At 46.7% G+C, this 26,655-nt stretch overlaps 2 protein-coding genes across 3 annotated transcripts in view; both read right to left on the bottom strand.

Moving 5' to 3' along the window:
* Positions 1-26,547, bottom strand: part of LOC138664179 (bMERB domain-containing protein 1-like) — a 55,302-nt gene extending 28,755 nt beyond the window's left edge. The window contains exons 1-2 of the mRNA XM_069750652.1: positions 26,519-26,547; positions 14,968-15,070 (exon numbers count right to left, since the gene is read on the bottom strand). The gene's annotated coding sequence lies outside the window, so the exon portion shown is untranslated. The remainder of the gene's footprint in view (positions 1-14,967; positions 15,071-26,518) is intronic.
* MFSD6L (major facilitator superfamily domain containing 6 like) lies at positions 10,632-26,655 on the bottom strand. Of its 2 annotated transcripts, XM_069750651.1 has the most exons (3): positions 26,519-26,547; positions 14,968-15,070; positions 10,632-12,588 (listed from the first exon to the last, which is right to left on the bottom strand). In XM_069750651.1, exon 3 carries the CDS (start codon positions 12,553-12,555, stop codon positions 10,729-10,731), a length of 1,827 nt encoding a protein of 608 aa, XP_069606752.1. In that variant the 5' UTR covers positions 12,556-12,588; positions 14,968-15,070; positions 26,519-26,547; the 3' UTR covers positions 10,632-10,728. The 2 variants fall into 2 exon arrangements, with proteins under 2 accessions (XP_069606752.1, XP_069606751.1); XM_069750650.1 differs by lacking the exon at positions 14,968-15,070 and having other exon boundaries at positions 26,519-26,655.

Below are 26,655 nucleotides of genomic sequence, written 5' to 3'. Positions count from 1 at the left end.
AGATGGTGCCATTTATCTCTGTTGCTCATATAGTACCAACATACCGAAGTCTCTGTCCTCACTGGGACTCACAAGTCTACACCAATTTCACAGGAAACTAACTAAGCTCTCAGCATAGTGGAAGGAAACTGAAGAACCTGTAGGAAACCCACCCAAACATTGGAGGAACATATGGGAGTCTCCATGCAGATGAACTTGGTCAGGTTGAGACTCAAGACCCCAGTGTTGCAAGGCAATAGTGCCAAACAATGAACCAAGGGTGATGCCAATGTAGGAATCTGTTTTTTGGTGAAGGTGGAATCTCTGGGTCATTCTCTGCCCCATTCAGGTGTCCACATTTGGGATAGTACATTGTGCTGAAGACTTGGTAATGCCATGTCAGCTCCATAGCTACTAAATAAGGCAGTTGTAAACTTTTTACCAACTGGATACAGTTTGGAAGAGGTCAGGAGCATAATTGACCAATGGCTCATGCAGCCCCCCATTGTCTAACTCAGAGGAGAGAAGACCATGACTGCTTGACTAATAGAGTGAAAGCTCGTCTGGCACTTCTTACAGGTAGGAGCATTGCAGTGACTACATAGTCTGGCATTCTGCTCTAACTACTGGGAAGGAAAGAAGAGGTAAAAAATTGGTGGGGACCCAGCTGTAACTATCAATAGGAACTCTATTTTATATACCGGTGGTGGCAAATTCCATGTTAGAATAGGTTTGTTGCATTACTGGCTCCTTAAAAAAAGGTCCAGCTGTCATGCCCTCAGCCGCAGGTTCGGTCTCCGCTGTGCAGGGAGACCGGCACCTATCACACAGCCTTACTCACCCTGTCCGTGGCTCCAGACGAACTGCGGCTTCTTTCTCTGCTAAGAACCTGCATCCTCTTGGCAGGTCTCCTGGAAATGCTCTTAGGAGCCGCGCCCCGCTTCCTGCACATACTTGAAACAGCAGGACACCTGTTCGCTATTAGGGCCGTCTGTGTTATGATGCTCTGTGCATAAAAAGCACCCTCCCCTTTAAGGAGGTGCCTGGGCTATGTGTTCATTCTTTGGATTGTTGCCGCAGCTTCAGGCCATGCTCTGCATTTTACTTATATCTCTATTTTCACAGAGTCCTCTTCTGGTGAATCCCATTCTGGACTTCTCTGGTCTCTCCGGTTCTCACTCCAGGTTGTCTTGCCTCTCCTCACAGAATCCTCCAGACCCTGCTACCAGTGGAAACTACCTTGCTGGATTTCATGGAGCTTCTGGGATTGTTCCCACCAGCTGGCCCAAGTATTCTACTGTGTTACTAGTTTGTCAGTATGGGTCGTCCTCTGGTCCTGGATTCGTAGCATTCAGGCCACCTGGTGTTGTGACGGGGGAATCCCTGTATAGGGGTACACCTTGCCCGGTGCTCCACTACGTGGTACAGTGCTGTGATCCAGAGGTTCTCTCCCTCTGACTCCTGTTTCCTTTTTGTTAATAAATATCTTTTGGTTTATGAGATCTACTCTCCTGTCTGTTGAGTATCGGGTATATAGCCGCCACTGCACCATCAGTGGTCTAGTGAGTCCACTTTACCTTGTCACACCCTGTGGGCGTAACAGTTAGCCCAGGCCATGGACTCCGCTGATACCCGATTCTCAGTCCAGAGAGAGCTAGCTGCGCTTTGTCAAAGCCAGGATCAGCTAGTTTCCTTCATGCAAACTCTGGATACCCGCTTATCTACTCTACAGGCTACCGAGTCCACCAACGTGACCCAGCTAGCAGAGCTCCGTCTGGAATTCAATCGCCAACATGAGACGCAGGTCCGCTTGTTGGACTACATGACCTCTGTGGATGACCGGTTAACTAAGGTACAGCATCCTACGCTTGAGCCCACCATGAGAGACTGTCCTCGTCTCTGCAAGCCTCCTCGTTACTATGGGGACCCCAAGTTGTGCAGAGGATTTCTTAACCTATGCTTGCTGCATTTTCGTTTTTTGCCTCAGCATTTTCAGACAGACATGGCCAAGGTGGCTTTCCTTGCCTCTCATCTGGAGGGAGAGGCTTTAGCTTGGTTCAACCCCCTAATGGAGCGGAATGATCCCATTGTGTCTGATCTGCAAGTATTCTTGGACACGTTCCGCAAGATATTTGATGAGCCTGGTCGTGTCACATCTGCCATGGAGTCGCTCTTTGATTTGCAACAGGGCTCTCTCTCTGTCGGTCAGTATGCCATCCATTTCCGTACCTTGGCTTCGGAGCTCCAGTGGACCAATGAGCCCCTGGTCGGAGTCTTCCGGCGAGGGTTGTCTGGAAGAGTCAAGGACGAATTGGCAGGCAGGGACCTACCCGAGACCCTGGATGATCTCATATCCCTCGCCATTCGGATTGACATGCGTCTTCAGCAGCGCTCCAGAGAGAGGCTTCTCGAGAAGCAATTTCCTCATCCAGCGTCTTCTTCAACGAAACCTCGGTTTCCGTGTCCTGCTCCGGTCTTTAAGGATGTGCCCATGGAGCTTGACCGCGTGAGGGTGAAGAGGAATCAGCAGGAGGAAATTCCCACTAGGAATCCATATCGTTATGGTGGACGCTCCACTTCCGGTCAATGCAGTGGAACTGAGAGGTCAGAAGAACTCTTCCGCCTAGGACAGGTAAGGGAGACCTCCCTAGGTGAGAATGACTCTTCTCTCCCGCTAACCATATCCATACAGGTTATCTTCGGGAAGGTGCGGTTCTCCGAGACGGCCTATCTGGACTCTGGATCTGGTGGAAATTTCATCCAGCAAGCTGTGGCCAGGCAGTTCAGGATTCCAATTGTTCCACTGCAGCGGTCCTGGCGCATCATCTCCGTAGATGGTAGACCCCTGAAAGATGCCATTATCGGTATCACCGAAGAGGTGGAGCTTCAAATCGGAGCACTACACAGGGAAAATATTACCTTCTATGTGTTACCGAATCTTTCTCCACCATTCCTTCTAGGTCTTCCGTGGCTGCGCCTCCACGAACCTGTTCTGGATTGGCGGTCTGGAGAGGTCCTTCGATGGGGTCAGTCTTGTCACGAACACTGCCTCATACCAGTACGGCCTGGTTCTACCCCACGGCCTCCGGCAGCTTTACCCGGGCTACCGTCTGCCTACTGGTCCTTCGCAGATGTATTCAACAAGAGGGAAGCCGAGACACTTCCACCGCACAGGCCTTACGATTGCCCCATCGATCTTATCCCTGGATCTACTCCGCCTCGAGGTAGGATCTACCCTCTTTCTCCTACTGAGACTCAAGCCATGTCCGATTACATCAAGGAGAATTTGGCTCGAGGGTTTATCCAGAAGTCCTCCTCCCCAGCTGGAGCTGGGTTCTTCTTCTTCAAGAAGAAAGATGGGTCTCTTCGCCCATGCATCGACTACCGTGGTCTCAACCAAATAACGGTAAAGAACAGATACCCACTTCCCTTAATTCCTGAGCTCTTTGATCGGCTTCGAGGTTCCAGGATTTTCACCAAGTTGGATCTCCGTGGGGCTTACAACCTCGTCAGGATACGATCCGGGGATGAGTGGAAAACCGCCTTCAACACGCGAGATGGTCATTACGAATATCTAGTCATGCCTTTCGGGTTAAGCAATGCTCCCGCCGTTTTTCAGGAGTTTGTCAATGATGTATTTCGTGACCTGCTCTATGTTTGTGTGGTGGTGTATCTGGATGACATCCTGGTGTTTTCTCCCGACTTACCAACTCACAGGAGGAATGTTCGTCTCGTTCTTCAAAGATTGAGGGAGAATCGTCTCTACGCAAAGTTTGAGAAATGTCTGTTTGAACGGAGGTCTTTACCCTTTCTTGGCTATATTATTTCCAATACAGGTCTCGAGATGGATCCAGAGAAGGTTTCTGCCGTGTTAAAGTGGCCAAAACCTGAGGGAATCAAGGCCATTCAGCGGTTCCTAGGATTCGCCAACTACTATCGGCAATTCATTCCACAATTCTCCTCTCTGGTAAGACCACTCACTGCCCTGACTTGTAAAGGAGCCAAACCAAAGGATTGGACTCCTGAGGCCGAATCAGCTTTCGCCTCCCTCAAACAAGCCTTCTCAACCGCACCAGCTCTTCATCGGCCTATGATCAACAAACAGTTTTTCCTTGAAGTGGACGCTTCGTCGTCCGGATCCGGAGCAGTCCTCACACAAAAACTGCCTACTGGTAAGATGGTGACCTGTGGTTTCTTCTCCAAGGCATTTACACCCTGTGAACGTAACTACTCAATTGGTGATAGAGTTACTAGCAATTAAGTTAGCCTTAGAGGAATGGCGATATCTGCTTGAAGGCGCAGTTCATCCAGTCATCATTTACACTGATCATAAGAATCTGTCCTATCTTCAGTCTGCTCAAAGACTCAATCCTCGCCAGGCTCGTTGGTCATTGTTCTTTGCTCGGTTCAATTTCTCTCTCCATTTCCGTCCTGCAGAGAAGAATATCAAAGCCGATGCGCTTTCCAGGTCCTTCTTGTCTGACGACCTTGAAGAGGAGCTTCAGCATATCATTGAACCGTCCAAGATGATCACGGTGGCTCCAGTCAGGCTGTCGCAACTCCCTCCCGGTAAGACCCTTGTAACTGAAAGAGACAAGAAGCGAGTTTTACACTGGGGTCATTCTTCTAAGCTTGCCGGACACGCTGGTCAAAAGAAGACGTTACAACTAATTTCTCGACACTACTGGTGGTCCACTTTGCGCCAAGATGTTCTGAACTTTGTTGCAGCCTGTTCCTCCTGTGCTCGTAATAAAACACCCAAGAAACTGCCAGCCGGTCACCTCCTCCCTCTCCCGATTCCGTCTGCTCCATGGCAACACATTGCCATGGATTTCATCACAGATCTGCCAGCATCATCCAGTTGTACAGTAATCTGGGTTGTTGTAGACCTGTTCTCCAAGATGGGACATTTCACTCCATTGTCTGGTCTTCCTTCCGCTCCTAAACTCGCAAAGCTCTTCATTCAGCATGTCGTTCGGCTTCACGGACTTCCACTCCACATTGTTTCCGACAGAGGAGTCCAATTCATTTCCCGATTCTGGCGGTCCCTCTGTAAACTGTTGGATGTCACTCTGGACTTCTCCTCGGCCTATCACCCACAATCTAATGGCCAAGTGGAGAGAGTGAATCAAGTTCTCACCAACTATCTGCGACACTTCGTGAATGGTCACCACAGCGACTGGGCCGACCTGCTGCCATGGGCTGAGTTTTCCTACAATAATCATGTCGGTGAGTCCTCCTCTAACTCCCCATTTTTTATTGTTTATGGACAGCATCCTAAGATCCCGACTCCACTGCCTCTTGCTTCCAGCAATCCAGCAGCTGAGTCCCTGGCCAAGGACTTCACAAAAGTCTGGACTGAGACGAGGACCTCACTGGAGCAGGCATCTGTTCGAACCAAGGAACATGCGGATAAGAGACGTCTGGATCCTCCACCTTTCCATCCCGGAGGTAAGGTATGGCTGTCTTCCAGGCACATCCGACTTAAAGTCCCTTCTTATAAGCTGGCTCCTCGTTTCATCGGTCCTTTTGAAGTACTCCACCGAATCAGCGATGTGTGCGATCGTTTGAAATTGCCTGCCTCCTTACGGATCCATAACTCCTTCCATGTATCCCTGCTGAAACCAGTTGTCCTCAGCCGCTTCACCCAGGATCCTGGTAATTTTCCTCCTCCTGTCGGTTCCGAGGACGTTTATGAAGTGAAGGACATCCTGGCCATGAAGAAAAGAGGGGGCAGGTCCCTCTTTCTGGTTGACTGGAAGGGACACGGTCCTGAGGAGAGATCCTGGGAGCCTGTGGAGAACATTAATGCCCCAATTCTTCTTAGAAGGTTCCTGACAGGTTTGAAGAAGGGGGGGGCGTAAGGGGGAGGGTACTGTCATGCCCTCAGCCGCAGGTTCGGTCTCTGCTGTGCAGGGAGACCGGCACCTATCACACAGCCTTACCCACCCTGTCCGTGGCTCCAGACGATCTGCGGCTTCTTTCTCTGCTAAGAACCTGCATCCTCTTGGCAGGTCTCCTGGAAATGCTCTTAGGAGCCGCGCCCCGCTTCCTGCACATACTTGAAACAGCAGGACACCTGTTCGCTATTAGGGCCGTCTGGGTTATGATGCTCTGTGCATAAAAAGCACCCTCCCCTTTAGGGAGGTGCCTGGGCTATGTGTTCATTCTTTGGATTGTTGCCGCAGCTTCAGGCCATGCTCTGCATTTTACTTATATCTCTATTTTCACAGAGTCCTCTTCTGGTGAATCCCATTCTGGACTTCTGTGGTCTCTCCGGTTCTCACTCCAGGTTGTCTTGCCTCTCCTCACGGAATCCTCCAGACCCTGCTACCAGTGGAAACTACCTTGCTGGATTTCATGGAGCTTCTGGGATTGTCCCCACCAGCTGGCCCAAGTATTCTACTGTGTTGCTAGTTTGTCAGTATGGGTCGTCCTCTGGTCCTGGATTCGTAGCATTCAGGCCACCTGGTGTTGTGACGGGGGAATCCCTGTATAGGGGTACACCTTGCCCGGTGCTCCACTACGTGGTACAGTGCTGTGATCCAGAGGTTCTCTCCCTCTGACTCCTGTTTCCTTTTTGTTAATAAATATCTTTTGGTTTATGAGATCTACTCTCCTGTCTGTTGAGTATCGGGTATATAGCCGCCACTGCACCATCAGTGGTCTAGTGAGTCCACTTTACCTTGTCACACCCTGTGGGCGTAACACCAGCCTTGTAGTATCAGCCTATGGCCACATTCACACGCTCAGTATTTGGTCGGTATTTTACACTAGATGGTGGCCCGATTCTAACGCATCGGGTATTCTAGAATATGCATGTCCACGTAGTATATTGCCCAGCCACGTAGTATATTGCACAGCCAAGGGAGTATATTGCCCAGCCACGTAGTATATTGCCCAGCCACGTAGTATATTGCCCAGTTACGTACTATATTGCGCAGCCACGTAGTATATTGCCCAGTGACGTAGTATACAGCACAGAGCCACGTAGTATATTCCCCAGTGACGTAGTATACAGCACAGAGCCACGTAGTATATTGGCCAGTCACGTAGTATATTGCCCAGTGATGTAGTATACAGCACAGAGCCACGTAGTATATTGCACAGCAAAGTAGTATACAGCACAGAGCCACGTAGTATATTGGCCAGTCACGTACTATATTGCCCAGCTTCGTAGTATATTGCCCAGCCAGGTTTGTCACAGTTTAAAAAATAAAAAATAAACATGTACTCACCTTTCCGAGGGCCCCTTGTAGACAACGGCAGCTTCTGGTCCCAGGGTTGGTATGAGCGCAGGACCTGTGATGACATCGGTCACATGACCGTGACGTCATGGCAGGTCCTTCTCCCATACCATCTTTGCCACCGGAACCTGCAACGGAAGATGACGGCCGGTGCGAGCGACTACGGAGGGTGAGTATAGCAGGTTTTTTTAAATTATTTTTAACATTACATTTTTTACTATTGATGCCGCATAGGCAGCGTCAATATTAACCCCTTCATGACCGGGGGATTTTTCGTTTTTCCGTGTTCGTTTTTCGCTCCCCTCCTTCCCAGAGCCATAACTTTTTTATTTTTCTGTCAATTTGGCCATGTGAGGGCTTATTTTTTGCGGGACGAGTTGTACTTTTGAACGACATCATTGGTTTTAGCATGTCGTGTACTAGAAAACGGGAAAAAAATTCCAAGTGCGGTGAAATTGCAAAAAAAGTGCAATCCCACATTGGTTTTTTGTTTGGCTTTTTTTGCTAGGTTCACTAAATGCTAAAACTAACCTGCCATTATGATTCTCCAGGTCAGTACGAGTTCATAGACACCTAACATGACTAGGTTATTTTTTAGCTAAGTGGTGAAAAAAAATTCCAAACTTTGCTTAAAAAAAAAAAAAAAAAAAATTGCGCCATTTTCAGATACTTGTAGCGTCTCCATTTTTCGTGATCTGGGGTCGGTTGAGGGCTTATTTTTTGCGTGCCGAGATGACGTTTTTAATGATAGCATTTCGGTGCAGATACGTTCTTTTGATCGCCCGTTATTGCATTTTAATGCAATGTCGCGGCGACCAAAAAAACGTAATTCTGGCGTTTCAAAATTTTTTCCCGCTACGCTGTTTAGCGATCAGGTTAATACTTTTTTTTAATTGATAGATCGGGCGATTCTGAGCGCAGCGATACCAAATATGCGTAGATTTGATATTTTTTTTATTGATTTATTTTGATTGGGGCGAAAGGGGGGTGATTTAAACTTTTATGTTTTTTTTTATTTTTTTCACATTTTTTTAAACTTTTTTTTAACTTTTGCCATGCTTCAATAGCCTCCATGGGAGGCTAGAAGCAGGCACAACTCGATCGGCTCTGCTACATAGCAGCGATCTGCTGATCGCTGCTATGTAGCAGAAATGCAGGTGTGCTGTGAGCGCCGACCACAGGGTGGCGCTCACAGCCACCGGCAATCAGTAACCATAGAGGTCTCTGGGACCTCTATGGTTACAATATGCAAGCATCGCCGACCCCCGATCATGTGACGGGGGTCGGCGATGACGTCATTTCCGGCCGCCCGGCCAGAAGCGGTAGTTAAATGCCGCTGTCTGCGTTTGACAGCGGCATTTAACTAGTTAATAGGTGCGGGCAGATCGCGATTCTGCCTGCGCCTATTACGGGCACATGTCAGCTGTTCAAAACAGCTGACATGTCCCAGCTTTGATGCGGGCTCACAGCGGAGCCCTGCATCAAAGCAGGGGAGTCGGCATCGGACGGTATAGTACGTCCGATGCCGGTAAGGGGTTAAAAAGTTGGGGACACACAGGGTTAATAGCGGCGGTAACTGAGTGCGTTACCCGCAGTATAACGCGGTCCGTTACCGCCGGCATTAACCCTGTGTTAGTGGTGACCGGAGTGACCGGAGGGGAGTATACGGGCGACAGGCACTGACTGCTGGGAGTAAGGAGCGGCCATTTTCTTCCGGACTGTGCCCATCGCTGATTGGTCGCGGAAGCCATGACAGGCAGCTGTCGAGACCAATCAGCAAATGAATAACCGTGACAGACAGAAAGAAGGACAGACGGAAGTGACCCTTAGACAATTATATAGTAGATCAGTATTTGTAAGCCAAAACCAGGAGTGGGTGATAAATGCAGAAGTGGTGCATATGTTTCTATTATAATTTTCCTCTGATTGTTTCACTCCTGGTTTTGGCTTTCAAATACTGATGTAAAATACTGAACGTGGTGTAAAAAGGCAAAAGCTGCACAGCATCCCACAACATCAACTCACAGACCACGTTGTACAAATGTTTTTGGCCTGATCTCAGATATGCTGTGGCACGACCAAAACAATTTGTGCACTTACAACCTGTATGTACTAACAAATTGAAGAACTTGGCACTCAAATGGAGGTGTGGTGAAATAAAGTTCCTTTTATTATTTTTTTATTATTGCATTCAAGGTTTGTTTAACGTTTTTGGTCTTACATCAGACCTTCATCAGAGCTGAATGCATGAGAGGAGGAACCACAGTACCAGCACCTCCACAAGCGACGCAGAATGCATTCCACAAGCGCTGGTACTGTGGTTTCTCCTCTCATGCATTCAGCTCTGATGAAGGTCTGATGTAAGACTGAAAACGTTAAATAAACCTCGACTGCAATAATAAAATCAACTTTATTTCACCACACCTCCATTTTAATGCCAAGTTCTTCAATTTGTCTAAACCATTTGTGCAAATTCCTTTCGTGAAACTATTTTAGTGAAATAATGCAGACAAGTCGCCACGATCCCCCTCCTTGTCGCAACCTCACGCCACGATCCCCCTCCTTGTCGCAACCTCACGCCACGATCCCCCTCCTTGTCGCAACATCACGCCACGATCCCCCTCCTTGTCGCAACATCACGCCACGATCCCCCTCCTTGACGCGACCTCACGCCACGATCCCCCTCCGTGTCGTGACCTCACGCCACCATCCCCCTCGTCGCAACCTCACGCCACGATCCCCCTCCGTGTCGCGACCTCACGCCACCATCCCCCTCCTTGCCGTAACCTCACGCCACGATCCCCCTCCTTGTCGCAACCTCACGCCACGATCCCCCTCCTTGTCGCAACATCACGCCACGATCCCCCTCCGTGTCGTGACCTCACGCCACCATCCCCCTCCTTGTCGCAAGCTCACGCCACGATCCCCCTCCGTGTCGCGACCTCACGCCACCATCCCCCTCCTTGCCGTAACCTCACGCCACGATCCCCCTCCGTGTCGCAACCTCATGCCACCATTCCCCTCCATGTCGCAACCTCACGTCACGATCCCCCTCCGTGTCGAGACCTCACGCCACCATCCCCCTCCTTGTCGCAACCTCACGCCACGATCCCCCTCCGTGTCGCGACCTCACGCCACGATCCCCCTCCGTGTCGCAACCTCCCCCCACGATCCCCTCATTATCGCGGCCTCACACCACGATCCCCCCGATGTTGCGGCTCATGACACGATGCTGCAGAACAGATTGCGTCTATCAGATATACTATTATGTAATGCGAAGTAATTAATAGCTTAGGGGCGTCTAGCTAGCTGCCTAATCTATAACCAACTCTTCAATCATTCGAAGGATATTTATAAAAAAAAAAATAATAATAAAAATAAATAAATAATAATAATACAGAGTGTAATAAAATATTATATATTATCATCCATTTTCATAGTGAGCCATATCACATCAAAGATTAGGTTCATGGTGGCATAAAGTCATGCATTTTATTACAGGCTACCATTTTTTGCAATCATCTTTCATAGCTTTAACGAGCCAGTCTCTTTCTTGGTCGTCATCAGTGTCGCTCAAGTCGCTGTTGTCTGCAGCAAGGAGCCGCGAATAGTTAATTTTCTTTATATGGGGAAGTCTGGGATGGACTAACAAGAACAAAGCGATCCAGAGCAGCAGAGTTATGCTACACGCTTGGAACAGTATAGGAAGGCTAAAACCGCTGACAATGAAACCACTGGCAAAGCTGCCCAGGCTGGCGCCACAGTCATGTGATAAGCAGTGCAGAACGAGCTGCAGAGCCCTCTCCGTCCCTGGTGTAGCCACGTCATTGGCTTGGGCATTTACAGCCCAGACAAGGGCTCCGTTGCTGAAGGCACTTAAAACTTGAATGGGCAACACGGCCCAAGGTGTCCATAAGAATGAGTAATAGACCATCTGTAACGCCAGACAGCCAAGGCCAGTGACCACTGTCCACTTGAGAGAAATGGCTCTCAACATTTTACCCCTGAAGAAGTGAAGCACAACTTCAGACAAAATAGCAAGGCTGACAGAGATCCCCATATAGAGCTCCGTGCTGCCCACATCCTGCATCTGCCAAAACAAGAAGTTGTGAGCTGTGGACCAAATGGCGCCAGTCAAAAAGACGGTGATGGTAAGAAGAATGACTTGGCCGTCGCTTCCGATGAGAGCCAGAGCTTTCATCGTCTTGTTGCTATGTTCAGTTTTCTTTGACACATGTATAGGATAAAAAGTGGCAAGGATCATAGTGATGAGCATAAAAGCAGAATAGCCATAGAAATGAAGATAGATCCTGGGGATGTCAGCCATCAGGAAGCAACTGAGATTCTCCATTAACAGTACAATGGCACAGGAGCCAATGCAAGCTCCCATGTGGCTCCAAATCCAGACTTTACCATGCCGGTCAGTGGCATCTACAAAGTCAAGATATTCGTAAAGACTGTCATCTGTTGTCCACTTTAGTGGAGCCGAGAAGATGGCCCAGATCATGACCATGCCCAATACGACCAGTAATATCCTATGTTCATTATCCAGGAAGTGTTCCAGGACCGGAATGCCCAAGCTGACATCTCGGACTTTCTTATGTACAGAATGGTTGGATGATATAGGGTTCGGAGATGGTATAAGAGTAGAATCTGAGTCTACTTGAGAAGAGTTGCTCAAAACCTCGCTGTTATGGCTGGTGGTATTCTCTCTAGAATTAGTGGATGTTGGTTTAGTCTTTGGTTTAAGCTTTTTCTGCCCTGGAGTGTTGGTTTCTAGAAGTGTTGATAAAGTGGAGATGGCAAATGTTGTCTCTGTGGTGTCACCATTTTCCACGGTTGTGTCTTCCATTGTCCAATGTTCTGTAAACAGGACTGGTTCCGGCTGAGATGTCGAAGTACCTTCAGGAAGCAGAAAACTAGTCTTGTCCTCAGGTCCAAACAGCTCCACATCTATAGCACCTGAGGTGGTCACCTTCTGATTCCAAGGAAGACTAACGTTACAGTATCTCAGGACCATATCTCTTTCCAACGGGGGAAACAAAGTGAAGGTTATGCCGACTCCAGCTGACAACAGCAGAGAAGTCGTGATAAGAAGCCTTCTCTTACTGTTCGTTTTGGCCATATAAGAGCAAAAAGGGGCCCAAAAAACATGGATCATGTGCTTCAGGCCTATTATTATGCCCACCAAAGGAGGACTTAGTCCCAGGTATCGGAAGAAGATGGTTAAGAAAGGGATAAGGCAGAACTTTCCAATGCCGTGGAAGAAATGGAAAAGGCTGGCGATGGCCAGAGCCTTGTTGATGTCCCACTGCTTGGTGACACTCATGTTTTTAGTTGGGAAGTGCCTCGTCCAGGAGTCCTGTGAACACATAATAGAACGAGTTAGGAAAACTCCCCATATATTCTTATCAGTGGACTATGATACAATCATCTGAGTTGTAGTTAATATATATTGGGCTTCATTAGATTATATGACCATGAAGAATGTGTTACATTGGTTCAACCTACTTTATCACAGAGGCTATGAAGTCTGCGCAATTTATAGAATCACGTCTATAGATGAGCAAAATCAGTTCCCGGGACCCTATTCCAGAGGCCACGACAGTTGTCAGTCATGCCTCCTCCTACATGCTTACATCCCCGATGCCTCTTCTGATTAGAACGCCTGGCATGATACCGAAACCATGACGTCGCTGTTGGGCATGCAAGTCAGAAGAGGCGCTGGGGATGACAGCAGGCGTGAGCTGGATCGCCAGACTCCCATCCGGCGGCCATAGAATGCCAGGGTCCTGCAAATTTATTCGCTGATCTCTAGTCACATTAATTACTGCCATCGTTAAAGGGATAGTACAAAATTAGAAAAAAAATATATGGCTGCTTCCATCCATAAGCAGCACCATACCTGTCCACAGGTTCTTCCTGGCACTGAAGCTCAGTCTTAGGACTCATTCACATGTCTGTTTTTCACTGATAGGACTTGTACCCACTATAGTCCCTGATTTTCCACGGATCGAGTGGCCCATGCAAAATCACAGAGTCATGTCCGATTTTGATCCAAATGTCATATCAGAATAAGCAATAAAAGTTTTTTGGTCTGTGAAAACTCGGTGCGGTCCTATTTTCATGGACTGTTGCATATCAAAAGAATAGAGATTCCCCCCCCCCCCCCCCTTTTCACGTACAAGAAACTGAGACTAAAAAAAAAAAAGAAAGACTGACTAAACTCCTCGTATGTTAAAAAAAAAAATGTATGTGTGAATGAGAACTTATTTTTGTCAACGAGATGCAATACCAATCATGGACAGGTGAGGGTCTCTTCTTTAAAGGTAGCAGCCACGATTTTCTAATTTTACATAGTAACATAGTTAGTAAGGCCGAAAAAAGACATTTGTCCATCCAGTTCAGCCTATATTCCATCATAATAAATCCCCAGATCTACGTCCTTCTACAGAACTTAATAATTGTATGATACAATATTGTTCTGCTCCAGGAAGACATCTAGGCCTCTCTTGAACCCCTCGACTGAGTTCGCCATCACCACCTCCTCAGGCAAGCAATTCCAGATTCTCACTGCCCTAACAGTAAAGAATCCTCTTCTATGTTGGTGGAAAAACCTTCTCTCCTCCAGACGCAAAGAATGCCCCCTTGTGCCCGTCACCTTCCTTGGTATAAACGGATCCTCAGCGAGATATTTGTATTGTCCCCTTATATACTTATACATGGTTATTAGATCGCCCCTCAGTCGTCTTTTTTCTAGACTAAATAATCCTAATTTCGCTAACCTATCTGGGTATTGTAGTTCTCCCATCCCCTTTATTAATTTTGTTGCCCTCCTTTGTACTCTCTCTAGTTCCATTATATCCTTCCTGAGCACCGGTGCCCAAAACTGGACACAGTACTCCATGTGCGGTCTAACTAGGGATTTTTACAGAGGCAGTATAATGGTCTCATCATGTGTATCCAGACCTCTTTTAATGCACCCCATGATCCTGTTTGCCTTGGCAGCTGCTGCCTGGCACTGGCTGCTCCAGGTAAGTTTATAATTAACTAGGATCCCCAAGTCCTTCTCCCTGTCAGATTTACCCAGTGGTTTCCCGTTCAGTGTGCAATGGTGATATTGATTCCTTCTTCCCATATGTATAACCTTACATTTATCATTGTTAAACCTCATCTGCCACCTTTCAGCCCAAGTTTCCAACTTATCCAGATCCATCTGTAGCAGAATACTATCTTCTCTTGTATTAACTGCTTTACATAGTTTTGTATCATCTGCAAATATCGATATTTTACTGTGTAAACCTTCTACCAGATCGTTAATAAATATGTTGAAGAGAACAGGTCCCAATATCGACCCCTGCGGTACCCCACTGGTCACAGCGACCCAGTTAGAGACTATACCATTTATAACCACCCTCTGCTTTCTATCACTAAGCCAGTTACTAACCCATTTACACACATTTTCCCCCAGACCAAGCATTCTCATTTTGTGTACCAACCTCTTGTGCGGCACAGTAACAAACGCTTTGGAAAAATCGAGATATACCACGTCCAATGACTCACCGTGGTCCAGCCTATAGCTTACCTCTTCATAAAAACTGATTAGATTGGTTTGACAGGAGCGATTTCTCATAAACCCATGCTGATATGGAGTTAAACAGTTATTCTCATTGAGATAATCCAGAATAACATCCTTCAGAAACCCTTCAAATATTTTACCAACAATAGAGGTTAGACTTACTGGCCTATAATTTCCAGGTTCACTTTTAGAGCCCTTTTTGGATATTGGCACCACATTTGCTATGCGCCAGTCCTGCGGAACAGATCCCGTCGCTATAGAGTCCCTAAAAATAAGAAATAATGGTTTATCTATTACATTACTTAGTTCTCTTAGTACTCGTGGGTGTATGCCATCCGGACCCGGAGATTTATCTACCGTATATACTCGAGTATAAGCCGACCCGAGTATAAGCCGACCCCCCTAATTTTGCCACAAAAAAACTGGGAAAACTTATTGACTCGAGTATAAGCCTAGGGTGGAAATGCAGCATTTACCGGTGAATTTCAAAAATAAAAATAGATCATTATTTCCCCATAGCTGTGCCATATAGTGCTCTACACCGTTCATTATTTCCCCATAGCTGTGCCCCATATAGTGCTCTGCACCGTTCATTGTGCCCCTTAGCTGTGCCATATACGGTGCTCTGCACCGTTCATTGTGCCCCATTGCTGTGCCATATACAGTGCTCTGCACCGTTCACTGTGCCCCATTGCTGTGCCATATACGGTGCTCTGCACCGTTCATTGTGCCCCATTGCTGTGCCATATACGGTGCTCTGCACCGTTCATTGTGCCCCATTGCTGTGCCATATACAGTGCTCTGCACCGTTCATTGTGCCCCATTGCTGTGCCATATACGGTGCTCTGCACCGTTCATTGTGCCCCATTGCTGTGCCATATACGGTGCTCTGCACCGTTCATTGTGCCCCATTGCTGTGCCATATACGGTGCTTTGCACCGTTCATTGTGCCCCATTGCTGTGCCATATACGGTGCTCTGCACCGTTCATTGTGCCCCATAGAAATCTCTGCCGCCGCTGCTGCAATAAAAAAAAAAACCCACATACTCACCTCCCTTGATTGCAGCTCCCGGCGTCTCGTTCCGGCGCCTCCATCTTCCCGGCGTCTCTGCTCTGACTCATCAGGCAGAGGGCGCCGCGCACACTATATGCGTCATCGCGCCCTCTGCCTGAACAGTCAGAGCGCAGACGCCGGGAAGATGGAGGCGCCGGCCGGGAAGATGGAGCGGCGCCCGGAACGAGGACAGGTGAATATGCTATACTTACCTAGTCCTGGCGATCCTCGCGCTGTCCCTCTGCCTGGTCTTCGGTGCCGCAGCTCTTCCTGTCAGCGGTCACCGGCACCGCTGATTAGAGGAATGAATAGGCGGCTCCGCCCCTATGGGAGGTGGAGCCGCTTATTCATATCTCTAATGAGCGGTCCCACGTGACCGCTGAAGAGAGGAAGAAGCTGCAGCACAGAAGACGGGGAGGAAGGCAGGGACAGCGCGAGGATCGCTTGGACTAGGTAAGTATACCTCAGCGCCCTCACCCCCTCACCCGCCGACCCTGCCACCCACATTGACTCGAGTATAAGCCGAGAGGGGCACTTTCAGCCCAAAAATTTGGGCTGAAAATCTCGGCTTATACTCGAGTATATACGGTATTTTTATCTTATTTAGCCGGTTTCGCACCTCTTCTTAATATAGGGTTTTCATTGTTTCTTGGGATTTCACCTAGCATTTCATTTTCCACCGTGAATACCGTGGAGAAGAAGGTGTTTAATATGTTAGCTTTTTCCTCGTCATCTACAACCAATCCCTTTAATACCTTGTCACCATGTGTCCTGATCCCTCATGATGGGGCAACCCATGTAAATGTATGGACATGGAAAACCTATCCTTATACACCCTTTTAGTGGGGGTGTCAGCTATGGATCCTTATCCCTTGGCCAAAATGGAGAGCTACAAAAGTGAACCTGCCGTGTATTATACAGACAACCCACCAATGTGAATGGGCACGGTGTAATACTTCATTTTTTCCTGTGGTGGCGCTGCAGAGATATTCAACACTTACACAATATTTCCCTAATATCACAGCTGATCACTAGGGGTCTTATCACGATGGACGTGCGATGAGCTTGTAGTCAAGGAGCTCTTCTAACAACTGAACCCTTTTAAGTGCTACGCGACTTTCTTAAATACGGAGCACTTGTAACACATTACAGACACGGTCTTCCACTGCCTCTGCTGTGCAGCCCTCTACAGACCTCAACGGAGACTGTGCATCTGCCGTACAACAGCCCACAAAAGTAGCGCAAATTGCACGCGGAGGGATAAACTTGCACCATATAGGGCCACACAGTTGAGGCGGATCACTTGGGTGTAAATGTATTTCCACTTTTAAAGTACTGTGTGTATATATATTATATATATATATATATATATATATATATATATATATATATATATATATATATATATATATATATATATATTACATTACATACACACAGTACAGACCAAAGGTTTGGACACACCCGCTCATTTAAAGATTTTTCTGTAGTTTCATGACTATGAAAATTGTACATTCACACTGAAGGCATCAAAACTACGAATTAACACATGTGGAATTATATACTGAACAAAAAAGTGTGAAACAACTGAAATTATGTCTTATATTCTAGGTTCTTCAAAGTAGCCACTTTTTGCTTTGATAACTGCTTTGCACACTCTTGGCATTCTCTTGATGAGCTTCAAAGAGGTAGTCACCGGGAATGGTCTTCCAACAATCTTGAAGGAGTTCCCAGAGATGCTTAGCACTTGTTGGCCCTTTTGCCTTCACTCTGCGGTCCAGCTCACCCCAAACCATCTCGATTGGGTTCAGGTCTGGTGACTGTGGAGGCCAGGTCATCTGGCGTAGCACCCCATCACTCTCCTTCTTGGTCAAATAGCCCTTACACAGCCTGGAGGTGTGTTTGGGGTCATTATCCTGTTGAAAAATAAATGATGGTCCAATTAAACGCAAACCGGATGGAATAGCATGCCGCTGCAAGATGCTGTGGTAGCCATGCTGGTTCAGTATGCCTTCAATTTTGAATACATCCCCAACAGTGTCACCAGTAAAGCACCCCCACAGCATCAAACCTCCTCCTCCATGCTTCACGGTGGGAACCAGGCATGTAGTCCATCCGTTCACCTTTTCTGCGTCGCACAAAGACACGGTGGTTGGAACCAAAGATCTCAAATTTGGACTCATCAGACCAAAGCAAAGATTTGCACTGGTCTAATATCCATTCCTTGTGTTCTTTAGCCCAAACAAGTCTCTTCTGCTTGTTGCCTGTCCTTAGCAGTGGTTTCCTAGCAGCTATATTACCATGAAGGCCTGCTGCACAAAGTCTCCTCTTAACAGTTGTTGAAGAGATGTGTCTGCTGCTAGAACTCTGTGTGGCATTGACCTGGTCTCTAATCTGAGCTGCTGTTAACCGGCGATTTCTGAGGCAAGTGACTAATAAACATCCTCAGAAGCAGAGGTGACTCTTGGTCTTCCTTTCCTGGGGCGGTCCTCATGTGAGCCCACAGCCCACGCAGTATATAACACTGCCCATGCAGTATATAGCAGCCACGCAGTATATCACACAGGCCATGCAGTATATAGCAGCCATGTAGTATATAACGCAGCCCACGCAGTATTTAGCAGTGTGGGCACCATATCCCTGTTAAAAAAAAAATTTAAAATAAAAAATAGTTATATACTCACCCCCTGGGATCCAGCGAAATTCGGGCGATGCTGTCCTGACGCGCGCGCGATGCGACCACCAGCTTCCGTTCCCAGGATGCATTGCGAAATTACCCAGATGACTTAGCAGTCTCGTGAGACCGCTAAGTCTTCTGGGTAATTTCGCAATGCATCTCCGGGAACGGAAGATGGCGGCTGGCGCGAGCGCATCGTCAGATGACGGAAGGTGAGAATAGCAGGTTTTTTTAAAATTATTTTTAACATTACATCTTTTTACTATTGATGCTGCATAGGCATCATCAATAGTAAAAAAGTTGGGGACACACAGGGTTAATAGCAGCGGTAACGGAGTGCGGTACCCGCGACCCATTATCGCTGGCATTAACCCTGTGTGAGCGGTGACTGGAGGGGATTACAGAGCGGGTGCCGGGCACTGACTGTAGGGGAGTAGAGGAGGGATTAATCGGACTGTGCCCGTCGCTGATTGGTCGCGGCAGCCATGACAGGCAGCTGGCGAGACCAATCAGCGACGCAAAGACGGAAGTACCCCTTAGACAATAAATTATATATATATATATATTTTTTTTTTTTTTTCAGTTGTTTCATACTTTTTTGTTAAGTATATATTTCCACATGTGTTAATTCATAGTTGTGATGCCTTCAGTGTGAATGTACAATTTTCATAGTCATGAAAATACAGAACAATCTTTAAATGAGAAGGTGTGTCCAAACTTATGGTCTGTACTGTATATATAATCAACGTCCTATGATGTTGGCATCGTAACAAAAATGTCCGTCTGTCAAGATAAGGAACTTGGCTGAAAAATCCTTGGTACTATACAGCGAGTGTCTTAAGAGGGTGTGAGTGTTTGCTCTCCGCAGCAGGACATAACTTCCTGGTGTGATAATGAACTTGGTCTGCTGACTCCCTATGACATGTTGTAGTAAGAAGCGTGATTGCCTGCTGGGAGTGATGTGCTGCACTTCTATAGGTTCCTTCTATGGTGGGACGTTGGAGGTCCTAACACCAGTGAGGTCACCTCGGCCTGCTCACAGCCACCCAACTAAACTCCGTCAGGTGCTCCCCAACCAGCTAAAAACTTTATATAAAGGACTGCAGCACTCCCCATCTTCAGCACCACCCTCTTGTCCAGAGTTCCTGTGACAGATTTTTTTGGCATACATACAGGTCATCTTCTTTGAGGAGACCACCCCCCAAGTGGTCATCATAAAGAGGTTACACTGTATTTGAAGTTTTCACCAAACGTTTATAACCAGATTGCCAGAATGAGGAGCCGAGCACTGGTGAAGGATCGAGGTCAGATCCCCAATGATGGGACATGTCCTATCAGTAGGTAATCGATAGTGATGAGTGGACATGCTCAGATAAGGTGTTATCCCGCATGCTCGGGTGCTGAGGGTCTTCAGCGTGCTCGAATAATATGTTCGAGTCCCGTCGGCTGCATGTCTCGGGGCTGCTCGACAGCAGCAACATATGGAGGGATTGCATGTTTATTAGGCAGTCGTGAGACATGAAGCCGCGGGGACTCGAACATATTACTCGAGCACGCCAAAGACACTCGGTGAGCACCCGAGCATGGGGGATAACACCTTGTCTGAGCACGGCCGCTCATCACTACTGATTGATGCTTATGGCTGAAATCCAATCCTCCCCCACGTGACGTATATCTACATCTGTTGGGTTCCCGTGTATGGAGCTCCATAACCTGCAGTTGAACACCTTAGATGCCTTCGTCAATACAGACAATGGCGTCTAAGCAGTTAGATATGGGATCTCATCTGTTATCCCACCATGACGCAATAGTGAGGGTTCCACTTGGTCTTCATAGCAGCCAGGAGCCTCCTGAAGACCCTTGGGTCTGCCATGTTCTGCTCCTATAAGTTCAATACACTACAGAGGTATTTTACAAGCAACGATAGGTTCAAATTGTGGGGGGTCGGACTCTTCAGCCAGTCACCCAGTTATTGGTACATTACTTTTCTGGCAGAGTTCCACAGGTATCCAGACATGGAGGAGTGAAGCAGGTCTTCAGCACCTGAACTGCAATCTTCAAAGGTATGATGGCAAGGAATTGCAAGGTGGTCCAGACCTTCACCGATTTTAGCCACAGAGTGGAACTAAATGATGTGCAGGACCCTCGCTTGTGATTAGAAGGCATGAAGTCATGCGTGTGTTGTGCCACAACTATGACGACACGCCGGGCCTACTAATCAGAAGAGGTACCAAGGATGCCAACAGGTAGGATAAATTCCACAGGGCTCTGGTCCAGCAGCCATGGACTACTGACATGACCACAGGACCACATATCATTGGTACAACCGCATAGGGGCCTGAAAGGTAAGGGGAACCATTTTGGTCTCCAAAGCAGTTGGAACTGGGCATTATGAGCTTTAGATTGCAAACAGGCCCTATATTGTCCTCTTCTGGCTGTGCCCACCCACAGGACTGCTTAGACAGCCCCATTTAACATGTCCTTATAGGAGTATTTTAGGTCTAGAAAGGACCCCCGATGAGACCCCTATAGGAGATAGTAGAGCCACGTTAGGGTATGTGCACTGGACTTTTGTTTCCCGGAAGGGAGAACTTGTCAAATTTTTCAACTGGCAAAAGCTGCAGGAAATGCTGGAGTTTTTATCCCGTTGCATCCTTTTTAGTTTTTTTTACCGTTTCCTGAGCGCTTCGTTGATATTTTTAACCATTGTTGGTGAGTTTTTTTTATGCATTTTTTTTTTTTTTCAATGTCTTATTTTCTAACGCCATTTCACAATGAAGAAATCTAGACCCTCGACTTGTATTGTATACTCCGAGGGGAAAACGCCTAAAAAGTGGAGCGGTCACTAGTGATGAGCGGACGTTCTCGGATAAGGTGTTATCCCGCATGCTCGGGTGCTGACCGAGTGTCTTTGGCGTGCTCCAATAATATGCTCGAGTCCCTGTGGCTGCATGTCTCACCGATGTACGACAGCAGCAACACAGGCGGGGATTTCCTGTTTATTGGCCACGAGACATGCAGCCACGGGGACTCGAACGTATTTGTCGAGCACGCCGAAGACACTCAGTTAGGACCCGAGCATGCTCAGATAACAACTTATAAAGCACGTTTGATCATCACAACCACCTCAAAAAGACGCTCAGTAGCCTGGACATGTGAACAGTAATAGAAACCTGCATCTTCATTCTTTTGAACGTTTAACCCCTTCGCGACACGCGCCGTACTAGTACTGCGCTGCCGGCACTGCATTAGTGCCAGCAGCAGTACTAGTACGGCGCACCGATCACCGCGGTCTCGCGCTGAGCGCCGCGGTGATCGGGTGCGGGTGTCAGCTGTATATGACAGCTGACACCCCGCAGCAATGCCCACGATCGGCGCTATCGCCGATCGCGGGCATTTAACCCCTCTGATGCCGCTGTCAGTAGTGACAGCGGCATAGAGGGGGATCGCGCAGGGACGGGGGCTCCCTGCGCTCTCCCACCGGAGCAACGCAATGAGATCGCGTTGCTCCGGTGACCCGGAAGGAGTCCCCGGATCCAAAATGGCCGCCGGACTCCTTCCGGGTCATGAAGTGACCTGGCTAGCCGGCGCCTGCTGAGAGCAGGCGCTGGAAAGCCAGGTAAGCTGCCTGTCAGATCGTTGATCTGACAGTGTGCTATGCACAGTGTCAGATCAACGATCTGATCTAATACAGAGATGTCCCACCCTGGGACAATGTTAGAAAGTAAAAAAAAAATAGAATCTGTAAAAAAAAATTTAAAAAAAATCCCCAAATAAAAAAAAAAAAAAACATTTCCCAATAAATCCATTTATTTATGTAAAAAAAAAAAAAAAAACAATAAATGTACACATATTTGGTATCGCCGCGTCCGTAACGACCCGCTCTATAAAACTATCCCACTAGTTAACCCCTTCAGTGAACACCGCAAAAAAAAAAAAAAAAAAAAAAAACAAGGCAAAAAACAACGCTTTATTATCATACAGGCGAACAAAAAGTGGAATAACACGCGATCAAAACGACGGATATAAATAACCATGGTACCGCTGAAAACGTCATCTTGTCCCGCAAAAAAAAGCCGCCATACAGCATCATCAGCAGAAAAATAAAAAAGTTATAGCTCTCAGAATAATGCGATGCAAAAACAATTATTTTTTTATATAAAATAGTTTTTATTGTGTAAAAGCGCCAAAACATAAAAAAAATTACATAAATGAGGTATCGCTGTAATCGTACTGACCCGAAGAATAAAACTGCTTTATCCATTTTACCACACGTGGAACGGTATAAACGCCTCCCCCAAAAGAAATTCATGAATAGCTGGTTTTTGTTCATTCCGCCTCCCAAAAATCGGAATAAAAAGCGATCAAAAAATGTCATCTGCCCGAAAATGTTACCAATAAAAACGTCAACTCGTCCCGCAAAAAACAAGACCTCATATGACTCTGTGGGCCAAAATATGGATAAATTATAGCTCTCAAAATGTGGTGATGCAAAAACTATTTTTTGCAATAAAAAGCGTCTTTTAGTGTGTGACGGCTGCCAATCATAAAAATCCGCCAAAAAAAACACTATAAAAGTAAATCAAACCCCCCTTCATCACCCCCTTAGTTAGGGAAAAATAATAAAATGTAAAAAAATGTATTTATTTCCATTTTCCCATTAGGGCTAGGGTTAGGGCTAGGGTTAGGGTTTCAGTTATAATTGGGGGTTTCCACTGTTTAGGCACATCAGGGGCTCTCCAAACGCAACATGGCGTCCGATCTCAATTCCAGCCAATTCTGCTTTGAAAAAGTAAAACAGGGCTCCTTCCCTTCCGAGTTCTCCTGTGTGCCCAAACAGTGGTTCCCCCCAACATATGGGGTATCAGCGTTCTCAGGACAAGTTGGACAACAACTTTTAGGGTCCAATTTGTCCTGTTACCCTTGGGAAAATAAAAACATAGGGGATAAAATATAATTTTCGTGGAAAAAAAAAATATTTTTTATTTTCACGGCTCTGCGTTATAAACTGTAGTGAAACACTTGTTGGTTCAAAGCTCTCACAACACATCTAGATAAGTTCCTTTGGGGGTCTAGTTTCCAATATGGGGTCACTTGTGGGGGGTTTCTACTGTTTAGGTACATCAGGGGCTCTGCAAATGCAACATGACGCTTGCAGACCAATCCATCTAAGTCTGCATTTCAAATGGCGCTCCTTCCCTTTCGAGCTCTGCCGTGCACCCAAACAGTGGTTCCCCCCAACATATGGGGTATCAGCGTTCTCAGGACAAGTTGGACAACAACTTTTGGGGTCCAATTTGTCCTGTTACCCTTGGGAAAATAAAAACATAGGGGATAAAATATCATTTTCGTGGAAAAAAAAAAAATTTTTATTTTCACGGCTCTGCGTTATAAACTGTAGTGAAACACTTGTTGGTTCAAAGCTCTCACAACACATCTAGATAAGTTCCTTTGGGGGTCTAGTTTCCAATATGGGGTCACTTGTGGGGGGTTTCTACTGTTTAGGTACATCAGGGGCTCTGCAAATGCAACATGACGCCTGCAGACCAATCCATCTAAGTCTGCATTTCAAATGGCGCTCCTTCCCTTTCGAGCTCTGCCGTGCACCCAAACAGTGGTTCCCCCCAACATATGGGGTATCAGCGTTCTCAGGACAAGTTGGACAACAACTTTTGGGGTCCAATTTCTCCTGTTACCCTTGGGGGAAAAAAATTGCGGGCTAAAACATCATTTTGTGGAAAGAAAAAATGATTTTTTTAATTTTCACAATGCTACATTCTAAACTTTAGTGAAACAATTGGGGGTTAAAAGTGCTCACCACACATCTAGATAAGTTCCTTAGGGGGTCTTCTTTCCAAAATGGGGTCACTTGTGGGGGGTTTCCACTGTTAAGGCACGTCAGGGGCTCTCCAAATGCGAAATGGCGTCCGATCTCAATTCCAGCCAATTTTGCATTGAAAAGTCAAATGGCACTCCTTCCCTTCCGAGCTCTGCCATGCGCTCAAACAGTGGTTTATCCCCATATATGAAGTATCGACGTACTCAGGACAAATTGCACAACAACTTTTGGGGTCCAATTTATCCTTTTACCCTTGGGAAAATAAAAAATTTGGGGCAAAAAGATCATTTTTTGTGAAAATTAATAAAAAAATTTTTTTTACGGCTCTACATTATAAACTTCTGTGAAGCACTTGGAGGTTCAAAGTGCTCACCACACATCTAGATTAGTTCCTTAGGGGGTCTACTTTCCAAAATGGTGTCACCTGTGGGGGTTTCCACTGTTTAGGCACATCAGGGGCTCTCCAATCGTGACATGGGCTCCGATCTCAATTCCAGCAAATCTTGCATTGAAAAGTCAAATAGCGCTCCTTCCCTTCCGAGCTCTGCCATGTGCCCAAACAGTGGGTTACCCCCACATATGGGGTATCGGCGTACTCAGGACAAATTGTACAACGACTTTTGTGGTCCAATTTCTCCTGTTACCCTTGGTAAAATGAAACAAATTGGACCTGAAGTAAAAATTTTGTGAAAAAAAAGTTAAATGTTAAATTTTTTTAAACATTCAAAAAATTCCTGTGACGCACCTGAAGGGTTAATAAACTTTTTGAATGTGGTTTTGAGTACCTTGAGGGGTGCAGTTTTTAGAATGGTGTCACTTTTGGGCATTTTCTGTCATATAGACCCCTCAAAGTCACTTCAAGTGTGAGGTGGTCCGTAAAAAAATGGTTTTGCAAATTTTGTTGCAAAAATGAGAAATCGCTGGTCAACTTTTAACCCTTTATAACGTCCTAACAAAAAAAAATTATGTTTCCAAAACTGTGCTGATGTAAAGCAGACATGTGGGAAATGTTGTTTATTAACTATATTATGTGATATAACTCTCTAATTTAAGGGCATAAAAACTAAGAGTTTGAAAATTGCTAAATTTTTATAATTTCCGACAAATTTTTGTTTTTTTCACAAATAAATGCAAGTCATATCGAAGAAGTTTTACCACTATCATGAAGTACAATATGTCACGAGAAAAGAGTGTCAGAATCACCAGGATCCATTGAAGCGTTTCAGAGTTATGACCTCATAAAGGGACAGTGGTCAGAATTGTAAAAATTGGCCCGGTCACTTAGGTGAAAACAGGCTTTGGGGTGAAGGGGTTAAATAGCGCTTTTTCTGGGGGGTATTTGGAGCGGAAACCACCTTGATTAATATTTGCCAGCTCCTTCCGGATGAGATCAGCCAACCTGAGGGTGATGATACTAAAAAGAATGTACCCTCATTGCTCTTATCACTACGTAACCTTCAGATTGCAACAAAACGACTTTTTCTGCAGTTACGTGGGGCTTCCTTCCTTCTGGATCTGAAAATCTGCAGTGCAAATTATTACCCGACCGGAAGAATTCCCACTGAGGTTTGTTCCTGTCGGGGGAGGGGCAGGGTCATCCACAGCACCCCAAATCAGTTCTTCTGCTCTCCGGCACCAATAGGGTTAACTTGTCGAGGAATCCGGACAGGTTGAGCAGGTTGTAGTGCTTCGTGCGGAGTCCGTCCTCACCTGGGACGGGTGTACAGGAGACGGATTTGGGGGGCGGCGAAGAACGATCACATCTTATAGGTGATACAGAAATTATTTGAGGCCTTATCAATAATCACTGCAGCTTATCTCACAGTTTTCTAACTCCCTGCTTGCTGTCAGAGAATGGAAACATTCAGGAACATTTTGTGCATGTTGGGGTCCGTTTGCATTCATTTGCCAGGATAATGGGGTCACCGACGCACTAGTAAGGGGCCGCAGACGCAGAATACATGGCAGTAGGCAACAACCAGTCCAAGCCCAGGTGTCTGCTGACTGTTATAGCATGTCAGGGGTTATAATGGAGCAGTTCTGACGTCACAGGCCTATTCTGACTGCTGCAGGTAGTCTGAGATAATGATGACGTCATTACAGGAGTGATATACACGTAAATCAGTGCTGCCCAGAGACTGACCTGCCGCTAGGATGATACAGGGCTCTCCTCCACACGAGGAAGGGTCTCCCGGAGAGATGACACCCGGGGGAGGCTCCACATCTCCGGCCAGGACACAGTTACACCCGCAGCCTCACCTGCCGGAGGTGGCGGACACG

The sequence above is a fragment of the Ranitomeya imitator genome, chromosome 2 (genome assembly GCF_032444005.1).
Source record: "Ranitomeya imitator isolate aRanImi1 chromosome 2, aRanImi1.pri, whole genome shotgun sequence".
Classification (NCBI taxonomy): Eukaryota; Metazoa; Chordata; class Amphibia; order Anura; family Dendrobatidae; genus Ranitomeya; species Ranitomeya imitator.
The sequence above is the reverse complement of the archived record's forward strand: the minus strand, read 5'-3'. Positions and strand labels throughout refer to the sequence as shown.

What these genes read in the sequence shown, in the direction of transcription:
- MFSD6L (XM_069750650.1), bottom strand. Translation starts at nt 12,555, where the DNA reads ATGAGTGTCACCAAGCAGTGGGACATCAACAAGGCTCTGGCCATCGCC.